General features: G+C 38.4%; 1 protein-coding gene across 3 annotated transcripts in view; it reads left to right on the top strand.

Moving 5' to 3' along the window:
- KLKB1 (kallikrein B1) overlaps window positions 1-12,011 on the top strand; it is a 29,111-nt gene extending 17,100 nt beyond the window's left edge. For all 3 annotated transcript variants that reach the window (XM_045552350.1, XM_045552349.1, XM_045552351.1), the window contains 9 exons: window positions 3,280-3,439; window positions 4,235-4,344; window positions 4,506-4,668; window positions 4,766-4,878; window positions 5,043-5,211; window positions 7,019-7,194; window positions 8,143-8,238; window positions 9,941-10,080; window positions 10,594-12,011. In XM_045552350.1, coding sequence (XP_045408306.1) covers window positions 3,280-3,439; window positions 4,235-4,344; window positions 4,506-4,668; window positions 4,766-4,878; window positions 5,043-5,211; window positions 7,019-7,194; window positions 8,143-8,238; window positions 9,941-10,080; window positions 10,594-10,785 — 1,319 coding nt within the window. In that variant the 3' untranslated portion in view covers window positions 10,786-12,011. The remainder of the gene's footprint in view (window positions 1-3,279; window positions 3,440-4,234; window positions 4,345-4,505; window positions 4,669-4,765; window positions 4,879-5,042; window positions 5,212-7,018; window positions 7,195-8,142; window positions 8,239-9,940; window positions 10,081-10,593) is intronic.
- Window positions 12,012-12,270: the final 259 nt, after the last annotated feature.

Genomic DNA, 12,270 nt, shown 5'->3' with positions numbered 1-12,270 from the left:
TGGCATTTTGTGTCTAGCTATTTTTTTTTAAATTTTGACTCTTTTGTTTATTCACTTTTTAATTTCAGAATATTATGGGGGTACAAACATTTTGATTACATAAAATGCCTTTGCCTCACCCAAGCCACAGCTACAAGCATGCCCATCCCCCATACAGTGTGCTCTGCAGCCATTAGTTGTGAGTTTACCCATCCCCCCCACCTCCCTCCCACCCAATGAATATTATTTTCATGTGAGCACCTAAGTGTTGATCAGTTAGTACCAATTTGATGGCGAGTATATGTGGTGCTTGTTTTTCCATTCTTGTGATACTTCACTTTGAAGGATGGGCTCAATCTCTATCCAGTGACTCAACAGTCATTCAGCAATAGATTGTTTAATTTCCATGACTTTGTGAAGAGGTGAGTGTTTCTGTTTGAATTGATCTCTAATTTTATTCCACTGTGGTCTGAGAAATATATGGTATAATTTCTATTTTTTTAAATTTGTTGAGATCTGATTTGTGGCCTAGGATGTGATCAACTTTAGAGAAAGTTCCATGAGCTGATGAGAAGAACATATATTCAGTTTTGTTTGGGTGGAGTGTTCTGTAGATGTCTGTTAGACTCATTTGTTCTAGAGATCTGTTTAAGTCCATTGTTTCTTTGCTTATTTTCTGCTTGGAGGATCTGTCCAGTTCAGTCAATGGGGTGTTGAAATCCCCGGCTACTATGGCATTACTGTTTATCATGTTGTTTAGATCAATCAGGGTTTGCTTTATGTATCTGGGTGCCTCTGTTTTGGCTGCATAAATATTAAGAATTGTTAAGTCTTCTTGTTCATTTTTCCCTCCACCACTATTTTTGTCCTTCTTTACTTTTGCTGCTTTAAAGTTTATGTAATCTGATACAAGAATAGCTACCCCAGCTTTCTTTTTGTTTCCATTTGCCCATACGATTGTCTTCCAACCCTTCACCTTGAGACTGAATGCGTCCTTGTGGGTAAGATGCATTTCCTGGAGACAGCAGATACTTGGCTTGTGTTTTTTAATCCACTCAGCCAGTCTATGTCTCTTCAGTGGACAATTGAAGCCATTCACATTTATTGATATCTCTGCTTGATTTTCTTAGCAGTTAGTGACTGGACAAAGATGTTCTTAATTGCTCAGAACCAATAAGTTTCCCAGAATTTCCAAGTTTCCTGACAAGGGCTCTGTGGTTGAGGCATGGCTTCAATGCTCAGGCAGGCATTTTACAACCTTGCCCTAGCCTTTACTTCCTGCTGGCACTGAGCTCTCAGAGCTCAGAGACCTCACGGACAGGCAGGAGCTTAGGGTTTTATCAGGTCTTTGATGGGCTTGTGTGCAGCCCTGGGCACGTACACAACTCTATACGTGCATGTGGCCTTGTAGATTCCCAAGAATATGTCAGAGGTTTTCAAACCTCCCTATGGACATCTCTTTCCACAAGTTTTCCTTTTAAGATTTTTCACTGGCATGTTGTTTGCCCCAGTTGCTGTTGCCGCCTTGCACAGCTGCAATTTTATATAACTATCATGATTTTTTTTTTGTTTTTTTACAAATGCACCCAAGGAAAAGGCTGATAACACTGGGCAAGCTCTGGGTCAGCCCAAATAATTTCAAGCCTTGTCAGTGGGATTTTCCAGGGAACTTCCAGGCAGTTTTCTGGGAATGAGCCTCTGGAGCAGCTCCAGCCCCATTCTGACCCTCCCAGCATCTGCTCGGCTGCTGGCTTTCCCCGTGGTTGTGGGGCCGAGGAGAAGGGGATGTGTGTAGGACAGGTTAAAACCCTACAAAGCTCAGCGTTCTTACTGATATTCAGCTGTTTTTCTTGAATGACAAGAAATAATAAGCCTTGGTTAATTTCCAGAGTTCTGAATATGTTAGTTTTGACAATTTTGCCTATGCTGTCATTACTTTTACGGGGGGGAGGATGGTTGGAGGTCCTTACTCTGCCATTCCCACTAAAATTCTATAGCGCTTTTGAAAAACAAAACAAAAATAAACAAAATAGCCTGAAAAAAGAAAATGGTCTTTGCAACAAGGAGCATCTGCCCTTTTGTCATCTGCACAGGTCAGACCGTGACTGAAACATTATGTTCAGTTCTGTATTCCACATTTTGTATGGGTCAATGGGAAAATGGAGCACTTCAAAAGAGGGCATCTGGATGGTAAAATATCTAGCAGTAACAGAAAATAAAAAATGATTAAAAGAAGAAGTTAAAGACATTTGACTTGAAAAAAGAGGATAATTGTCTTTATTTTTTTTTGAAGAGCTGTCCTTGGAAAAGGAATTAGATAAATTTGTGTGGTTCCATAAGGTAGATCTAGGTAGATACTAGTGTGAAGAAAATAAGAAAAGAATTCCTAACACTTGGGGTGGTCCAGAAAAGAATGGGCCTTGTCACGAGGTAGGGAGCTCCTCGTCACTATACATGTCCAAGTAAAAGTCATGAAACAACTTGCCAGGGATGTCCTTGTGAGAATGCAGTTGTGGGTTGGCATAGATGACACATAAGTTCCCTTCCAGCATCAACAGTCTATTTTTTTGGTTTTTAAAAAATTTAATTAGTTGAGATCTAATTTCCTAGACTACCCATCTGAAGAGATTATGAGAGGTGCTCTTTCTCGATCCAACTATGTTCATTTAAATTATGTTTGTTTTTGTTTTTTCCATAATTGCTAGCATTATTCTTTAAGCTTCCATAATTTTAATAGAAATTATGTGCTAATAAATTGAGTAAACTGAGTAAATAATATGAACATGAACAAAAACAAAATTAAGAAATAATATTATATAACATTAATAATAGTGGATTTTCTCGTGTTGTAATTTTAGTGGTCACAAGACATTCCTGTTAGCTGTCTGGTATTTTTGTTAATCTCTTTTAAGTAAAATATTTTCTTAATATTCAGGAAATATAACATAAAACCTCATGTCCCTAAGGCTTGGAATTCAGGGTCAAGGTAATATAAAGGACCATGAACACACGCTAACTTAAACGTTTTGCATTGGTAGTGGATGGAGCTAGGAGCATAGGTTGAGCTATTTTATTTTTCTGACATAGAAATTTGTCACTTATTGGAGTTAGACCAATTCTGCTTTCCTCCAAATGACAAACAACAAGGCTGAAGATATTTCAACAGATATTTTCTTACTTAGAATGTTTGGTGCTATGAATAATAAACAGTCACAATTTCTTTAGTTATTATAACAAAGTACAAGCAAATTTAGTGTCATGTCATTTACTGAGGATCCTCTTCCCTCTGTGAATTCACAGGCTGCCACATGGACATTTTCCAGAATGTTGCATTTTCAGATATTGATGTTGCCAGAGTTCTCACGCCAGATGCTTTTGTATGTCGAACCATTTGCACCTATCATCCCAGCTGCCTCTTCTTTACCTTCTATACGCATGCGTGGAATGTAGAGTCACAAAGGCGAGTATGACTGTGTGGAGTTTGCTGCTGTTCTTTCATCGCTTTTATTTTATAGTTTGAGTTTTTAAAAAGTCATTTCCCTCCAAACACTGGAAGTGGCAGTTTAAGTAGATACCTTTCCCTCCAAACACTGGAAGTGGCAGTTTAAGTAGATACCTTTTTGCCAGGTGCAGATTAGTTAAGAGATTAACAGACTTTTCTACCTACCTTCTCTTACTTAAAACAAACATACCATTGAATCAATGAAGCATTCAATTGCCATGGGGAGGGGGAAAAAAGGATCAGATACCTTTCTTACTGATCTTAATGCTTTGTATTAGCCTGAAGTAAAACCACTCACTGGCAGTATATCCTTTAAGCTTGTTGGCTTTAATTTCTCTCTGTTTCAGATTAAAGTTCTGTTGTGACCTCTTTACTTTAGATAACCACACTTTTCTGTACATAACAGCATGGAGCTAAGAGAAGGGTTTATAGTTATATAATAGGATCAGCAGCATAGATCCCCAGAATTTATTCTTTGATGTCTTTTGTTTTTCCAGTTAAAACGTGGAACTTTACCAATGCCCTCTCTTCAGGTTATCCTTATTCATATTAGTTTTCTCCAGAGGGAGATATGGCTTGATTTACGTTTAATCTCTGCAATTTATTAGAGTCCTGTAGTCTGACTTACTTTAAAGAGTTTCTTGGAAGAATAAAATTTTCAGAGTTGCTTTGGGATGTGAGCTGCTTGAGTATTTGCCTAATGTTTTTAATGCAGTTTTCTTTTTCTCTTTTTGATTTTTTTTTTTTAAATAGAAATGTTTGTTTCCTTAAGACTTCCCGGAGCGGGACACCAAGTTCCCCTACTATTCAAGAAAACTCTATATCTGGATATAGCCTTTTAACATGCAAAAGAACTTTACCTGGTAATGTGATTTAATAATGATATTACATAAAATGTGCCAAATTTTATGATTTTCTAACAAGTAATTGTGATGAAACAATCCTCAAGATGTGAAAAACTTGTGTAAATGTGGTTTATTGCTTTTTCCCATTGTATATCTTTGTCTGTTTATCATTGACACAGAACCCTGCCACTCCAAAATTTACTCTGGAGTTGACTTTGGAGGGGAAGACTTGAGCGTGACCTTCGTGGATGGAGTGAATGTTTGCCAAGAGACTTGTACGAAGATGATTCGTTGTCAGTTTTTTACTTACTCTTTACTCCCAGAAGACTGTAGGGGAGAAAAGTAAGGGAAATTTTATCTTTCAAAGAGTCGACAAGATCATTTCGTATCCTTTCGGCTTCTGTGAAGGTTTACTCTTTATACTGTTCGCTTTATGTAGGTGTAAGTGTTCCTTAAGATTATCTTTGGATGGTTCTCCAACTAGCATTACATATGGGACACAAGGGAGATCTGGCTATTCTTTGAGATTGTGTGAAGCTGGGGACAGCTCAGGTGAGTAAACCTCACATTTTCCTGGAACTGTAAAGAGATATCTGTGTCGTTTTGACAGCTTGCTTGGTCTTATAAAATGGAGTTACATATCTTCTTTTCCTTGGCTGAATGGGACTCTGATTCACTTCTAATTCCGACTGTTTGCTTCAACACTCTCTCTATAGTCTGCACAACAAAAACAAACGCACGCATTGTTGGAGGAACGAACTCTTCATGGGGAGAGTGGCCCTGGCAGGTGAGCCTGCAAGTGCAGCTGGGATCCCGGAGACATATGTGTGGAGGGTCCATCATCGGACGCCAGTGGGTCCTGACTGCTGCCCACTGCTTTGTTGGGTAAGTATTGGATGCGTCTAATCCAGAGTCTTATTTTGATTTTTTTGTTTTAAAGAATCTATAATCAGTTTCTCCATCATCATGTGACTTCATGAATGGTGAATTATTCTCTTTTAATAAAACATATTTTAAAGCAGTGATGGTATTCAAAATATTTAACAACTGGTAAGGTCTGAATGCTGACTGATCTGACCCATCAGTGCCCTGGATGGATGTTACTCCTGCCAAAAGAGAGTATAAAACAGCGCCCCACCCCTGCCCTTGTACCTGCCAATCCCTAAGGCATTCTTCAAAGACTTATTTTTCAGGCCTATAGAAATTGTACTTTTTGCTCTTTGATTCACAAATGTGGTAAGTAATAATCATAAAACAAAAATGTGATCGTTTATTACTCTACATATTTTATTGTATATAATCTGATATAATATTTCTGTTTTATTGGGCAAATAGAACATATGGTAGGATTTTTAAGTCTTAAGACATTTAGGCTTTGTAGTTAGACAGACCAGGACTTGAATGACAGCTCTGCCACTTACGAAAGGTATGGGCAATTTGTAAATCTCTCTGAGCTTTATTTTATCTGAAATGTGAATAATAGTAGTACCTAATTCGTAAGATTATTAGAAGGATTAAGTGACACACTTAAAATACTTAGCACTGTACCTGGAATGTAAAAATTACTCAAAAATATAAGCTATGATTACTACATTCAATAAGAAATATAAAGATGGAAAGCATCTATGAATAAGCAAAAGGGATACTAAAAGACACTTGATCTCTCTCAAAAAGAAACACAAGTGTTTTTCTCATGGTGAAATTCTCGCCTAGTTGCGTCTACCAGGACTGAACTTACTGCCAACAAAATATAGCACTTGGTGGCACAGCTGGATATGAACGGAACACATCTCCTCTGCATTGTCATTTGGCACAGGGGCTCTGTTGCATGTGGCCTCGCTAAGGACGGCTGTTAGGCTAGAAGAAAAGGCATCGAGGTGGAAAATAGCAGGTCCCTTTTTACAAAATGCACCCCAATTTTGGACCAAGAATTTTCATTCTTCAAGGCTCAGTGTTGTGAGTTTCTAAGAGAAAATAGACATACAAACCCTGTGATTCAGTTGAAAGAAAGCCCCTTTGCACCTGACATCTCTGTTATTTCCTCAGAATTTTGTACGATCATGTCTTGCACTACTCACTTGATGATGATAAAAATTTCCTAAAAATTTTTTATCATTTTATTTCTAGATCAAAATAAGACTTTGCTTTGGATCATAGTTTTGGATTTATTTTGCATATATTCATCTTTTAAGGAGTTAATTTAAATTTTCATACTGTCCAAAATATAGATATAGAATATAGAATATTTTAAACCACACTGAAGATCCCGGATTTGCTCTGTTAGAGGGGCTTGTAAGAGCAGTCTCACCTTGATAGCTCTGAATTGGATGAAAGCAATTGCATTCAGGTTTGGTGACCTGGTCTTGATTTTCCGATGACAAATTGCTAGCATCTCTCCCCACCATGGTTTCTCTCAGAATGGGACTGCAACATTCTTGTATTTTCACTTGCGGTGAACATGATATAATTACGTAAAGGTGCATTTTTCAATGTTTTAAACTAAAATGTTCAGAGATTCAGTACTGCTGCTGTTGGTGATGACAAGTTGCCAGGAAGAAAAACTAGGTAGGGAAAACCATGTCATACGGCATATTTCCTTCCCAGTTCTCTTTGAAAAGGAAAGCGAAAGGAAAAAGGGAAACATCAAAGGCCAGCCTTTCCAGTCTAATAGGTATTTCTTTTTCTCTCCTAGGCTTCCCTTACCGGATATTTGGCGCATTTATAGTGGCATTTTAAATCTGTCAGACATTACAAAAGAAACACCTGTCTCACTAATAAAAGAAATTATTGTTCACCAAAACTACAAAATCTCAGAAGGTGGTCATGACATTGCCTTAATAAAACTTCATGCTCCTTTGAATTACACCGGTATGTAGCATCTTCAAAAAGCCGTGCAGCTGGGTGGTGCTGGGTTGAATGAGCGTGCACATCTGCAGACACTGTCTTTATTTTCTGGTTAGTGGAGTTGAGGGAAAGGTGAGGGTTGCAAGAGAGGTGAAGACCATGTAACTTGGCATAAAATCTCTTCTACTTAAGGGGCAAGAAATTTTAATTATTTATTTCAGGGGGGAATACAACTGCATATGCATTATTGAAATAATAGGCGTAGGAAATGTCCTTGCCACCTGGGAAGCAAGGGACTTCCTTTGACAGAACAGAATTATCATTGCTTTGGTCTTAGGAATACTGGGGATACATAAGGGCAAGTGGATCAGATAGCAATTTCCAGGGGTAATTTGGGTAGAAAAGAGACTGACACAGAAAAAAGCTCTGGGATGACTGGAGTATCATGGTTGGAGGTGTTGACTTTGGAGGTACAATGCCCCCAGGAAGCTAATCTGTGTCCACTAACAATTATGTGACCTCGGGCAAGTTACTTTACCTCTTCTCACCTCTAATTTTCTCATCTGTAAAAATGAGGATGATGATTTCTCCCTAGGTTTGTTACAATAATTAAGTTAATACGTTAAGGCACTTAAAATAATGCCTGGAACAGTATAGACACTCTGCTATGATTATTACAGATAGCATAATAAGACCCAAGAACTTTTACATGTTTTTGACAGTAGATTTGGGTTCTGACTTTATTTTTTTATTTAATGCAGAAAATTCTAACATCAAAAATATCATGTGAAAATGACTCTAACAGCATAAAATGTTCCAAATCATTGACCTTAGAAATTGAGCAGAAAGCAATAGCGTTATTCTTGGTGCTACTCTGTAGAAAGAGAATACAGGAAAAGAAAAGGGTGTATTTTTAAAGATAATACCCATAACTTCATTTAAACAAATTCTAATTTAAAAATTACCTTTCAGAATTCCAAAAACCAATATGCCTACCTTCCAAAGGCGATATAAATACAATTTATACCAACTGCTGGGTGACCGGCTGGGGCTTCTCAGAGGAAAAAGGTACAGCATGACATTGTTAATGTTGTTCCCAGAGCAAGTCTTAAAAGTTAAAATACATGGAGTGGATCAGTTAATCAGCTTCTGTCTAAAATTACTTCCAAACTCATGATCTTTCCTATCTATTTGTTCCCAAATACTTACTCAGTGGTTCGTGAGAAGATGTATTTTTGCTTGGGCCTGAAAAAAATGTATAAGGGAACCTTTTAAGCATCTTACTTCATCATGAAGATCATTTGCTTGGCTTCCCATAAGGGATTGGACCCATATAGGACCAACAAGCCCACTCAAGCCTACCTGGTCCTCAATATTAGCAGAGTTCCTACGTCCAAAACCGTGTTCTCCCTGATGCTGATGGCCGGGGGCAGAGACAGACATACCATCTCTTTTCATTGGCCAGTTCTTAATCTTTTTTTCCATGCACCCTTCCTGCAATCTGATTAACTCCATGAACCACTTCCCTAATAATGTTTTTAAAAGCTTAAATAAAATACATAGGATTTCAAGGGAAACCACTTAAATTGAATACAGTTATCAAAATACTTTTTAAAAAGTGCTATAGTAATATATACACTTCTTTAGTAGCATACTACAAAGCAATTTATTCTAATATCTGCCATAATTTTGAAATAGTGGTGAGCATAAATGATATTTGCAGTTATCTTCCATAACAATAATGTGGTATTAAAATACCTGTGATCACTATTGATGGCAAAGCCATATAGGTAGCACTAACACTGCTATGTTGCTACATTCATAATTGAAGACAGTGGTAGGCTGCATGTGGAGGTTACTGAAAATAAATTTTTTTTCCCATCCAAGTTTATGGGCCATGTGAATTCTTTCTATGAACCTTATGTTTACAATCCCTGCTTATTGGGTACTTGGAGTGTTTCAATTGCCCTTGAACTTTTCAGGAAACAAATCATTCTTCCTTTACAAAATTATGTGCCTGATAGACAATATAGAGAATATTATTTGTGTCATTCTTTACAAAAGGAGCTCGCTTGCCAAGCTCTCTCCCTCTTTCCTGATTGAGTCTTTTATTCAGCTAATTCAAATTTGTAATTTTTTTACTAGTAACTTCAGACAGGAAGAAATTCAAAGTAACCTTAACTAAGCAAAGAAAGCTCCCAACATATATCCAAGGGGAACCTAGACACAGATGGAATTTAAATGATCTGTAAATAAATTGTTCTTCCTGGAAAATGCTCACTTGCATTTACTCCAAGAGCAAAATACTCTTCTGTTGCCAGAGGTTTGAGATTTTTTTTTCAGAAATTATATACTTATAAGTGATAATTTTGAATATATAAAACAAAAAATGAAAGGTAAGAATGTCCAGGCTTTTGGACGGTAGGTGACAAGTATAAGAAGGGATTTCTGAGGGACTTCTACTGAGAAGAGAGGGTGGCAGAAAATATGAAAGCAAAGTCTCCGGTCAGCCCAGGGTGCTGGGGTTGTCCTGACACTACAGGAGAGAGAATAGAACAGTACAGGGTGCTGCTGTGTGGGCCTCTCTCTCTCTCTCTCTCTCTCTCTCTCTTTCTGTATGTAACTCTACTTTCTCAGTCTGTGCTATTTTTGTTCACAGATATGACCCCTATGAAAAGTTTACCATTCTGATTGACTTTAAGACTTAAGTCTTGTCACCGTATATATTTGTATGTCTTTCCGCTAAAGTTATATATTGGTTACGTCATAGGCGAAATCCAAAATACTCTGCAAAAGGTAAATATTCCTTTGGTAACAAATGAAGAATGCCAGAAAAGATACAGAGATTATCAAATAACCAAAGAGATGGTCTGCGCCGGCTACAAAGAAGGGGGAAAAGATGCTTGTAAGGTAATGCATTTGATTATGAAAAACGCACAGTAGGCTACTTTCAAAATATATTTTCCAATTACATATTTTATTATAGTTTTTTAAAAATTCAGAGACAAATCATCTGATAATTTTATCAGTAACCTTTAACAAATTGAATATGTATATAATATATCATATTTATATTATTTATGATATCTATGTCACAATCTGTATACGTATATATTTAAGGGGGTAAGTATACATACAAAAATTTGTCTGAAATATAAGAGCATTAGATTTCTTTGGCATTGGGATGATGATGTCAAAATTTCTTCGTTGGATTTACCTCGGAATAGAAGAAGGAAGAAACAGAAAATGCAACTGAGTTAAATGACTTTTGCCACATCCAACAGCTCATAAGGCCCACGAGATACCCCAAGAACTTCAAGAAAGTGTGTGTGTGATCGTGCGGCTACAGAATTTTAAAGGCAGTCTCTTATTTGAATCACAGCTGTCATAACTTTGTCATTTCCTTTTTCCACGGTGACACAGGGAGATTCAGGCGGCCCCTTGGTTTGTAAGCACAATGGAATGTGGCGTTTGGTAGGCATTACCAGCTGGGGAGAAGGCTGTGCCCGCAAGGAACAACCTGGTGTCTACACCAAAGTCGCTGAGTACGTGGACTGGATTTTAGAGAAAACGCAGGGTGGTGACGGAGACGCTTTGATGCGGTCACTGGCGTGAAGAGGTTATTCTGTGAGGAGGAGCCCGGTTTGTGGCAGTATTTCACAACCTTGTGGGTTCAAGTCAGATGCTGAGCCTTGGAGTCCTCATCTGCAACACGTGGAGTGTGGCGTCCACCTCGCATCCTGTCATAAGGATAAAACAGACGGCGCACACAAGCCTGCTGAGGACATGTCTCGCTCAGGCATGCTTTCAGCACCCAGTAAATGGGGGTGAGCATGGACGATCCCAACCGAAGATCTCCACGACTGTTGTGAAATAAAATAGCAAAAGAGCATGATTCTTAGCAAGTGTTTTCTTCAGGCTGTGCCACAGAACTGACAGTAAGTGACTGCAGATTCTAGCACAGTGCCTGGGATCATTCTACTCTTACTGCTTCCTCTGGAACTCAGCATGTCTCAGAGATGTCACTTCTTCCCTGTGTCTCACCTGCTTGGTCACTGAAACCTACTAGCAGCTGCTTCACTTAGGGTGAGGAGCTAGCAACCTTGCGTTTTGTTCTGCCTGTTAACGCTCACTGTTACAAGAAAGAGATAGGTTATCTGAACCTGGGAGAATAGGGCATCTTTTCTTTCGGCCTCCTACTTTTGCTACCCAGGCACGGCCATGAGGATCCAGGCTGGGCGTGCCAAAGAGGCACAGCCTTCAGGGTGGACAAGGAATCTGTTTTGCAAAGGGCACTAACCCTGGGGGTTCAGTGGATATTGGTTGGTATAATATTAATTCAAGAAGCATTGTTAGGTATAAAGTATTTCGTAAGATTTAGGCTTATAAATTCATGGTAGTAGTACGTAGCTTTGGAATGGATGATGGGAATCTTTTTGCAATACAGCTTCCCAACTTGCCAGTGATTACCACAATCACTGATTGTGGTTCACTGATCCGGTTCAGTTTCGCTAACATTTACACAGAATTATCCATTTGCATAATATTGTGCAATTTAAGTAGAAAAAGAGAAAAGTGACGTTTTCTGAAAGACACTGAGTTTCTCCTTCCATATTCATAGACACACCAAGTGGTAGGAAGGGCTTAAAGCCAAAGGGGCCTGCAGGAAAACCGTGAGGTCTGGGTTATGCACAAACCGGACAGTAAGAACTAAGGAGTTAAGAATTTACTTCGGAACTCAATGGCTTTTGTAAAATCTGGTTAGATTCCATGAAATGATTTTAAACACACACAATTTCAGCTTTTACTTTTGCATGAAATAAAGAGATTGGTCTTTGTTCTGTGTGGATTTTTTTTATGTTTAAAAGGGAAAATAATGGATTGCAATGAAAATCCTTTATCGCAGGTTTTCGGTATTGATCATGCTAAAGGGTGTTGGAGCAGGACTTTGGAATGCTTGCAGGGCAAACCTTTGGGCTCTGTTGGTCAGGGAATAACCCAGTTTGGGCAAAACAGAGAGGGGAGTGTTGAAACGTGGAACTTTCCTGAGGCATCAATTATCATTTTAAAGTTGCCGATCGGAGAGCAGCAGGACTGGCG

Source organism: Lemur catta, chromosome 5 (genome assembly GCF_020740605.2).
Source record: "Lemur catta isolate mLemCat1 chromosome 5, mLemCat1.pri, whole genome shotgun sequence".
Classification (NCBI taxonomy): domain Eukaryota; kingdom Metazoa; phylum Chordata; class Mammalia; order Primates; family Lemuridae; genus Lemur; species Lemur catta.
The sequence above is the reverse complement of the archived record's forward strand: the minus strand, read 5'-3'. Positions and strand labels throughout refer to the sequence as shown.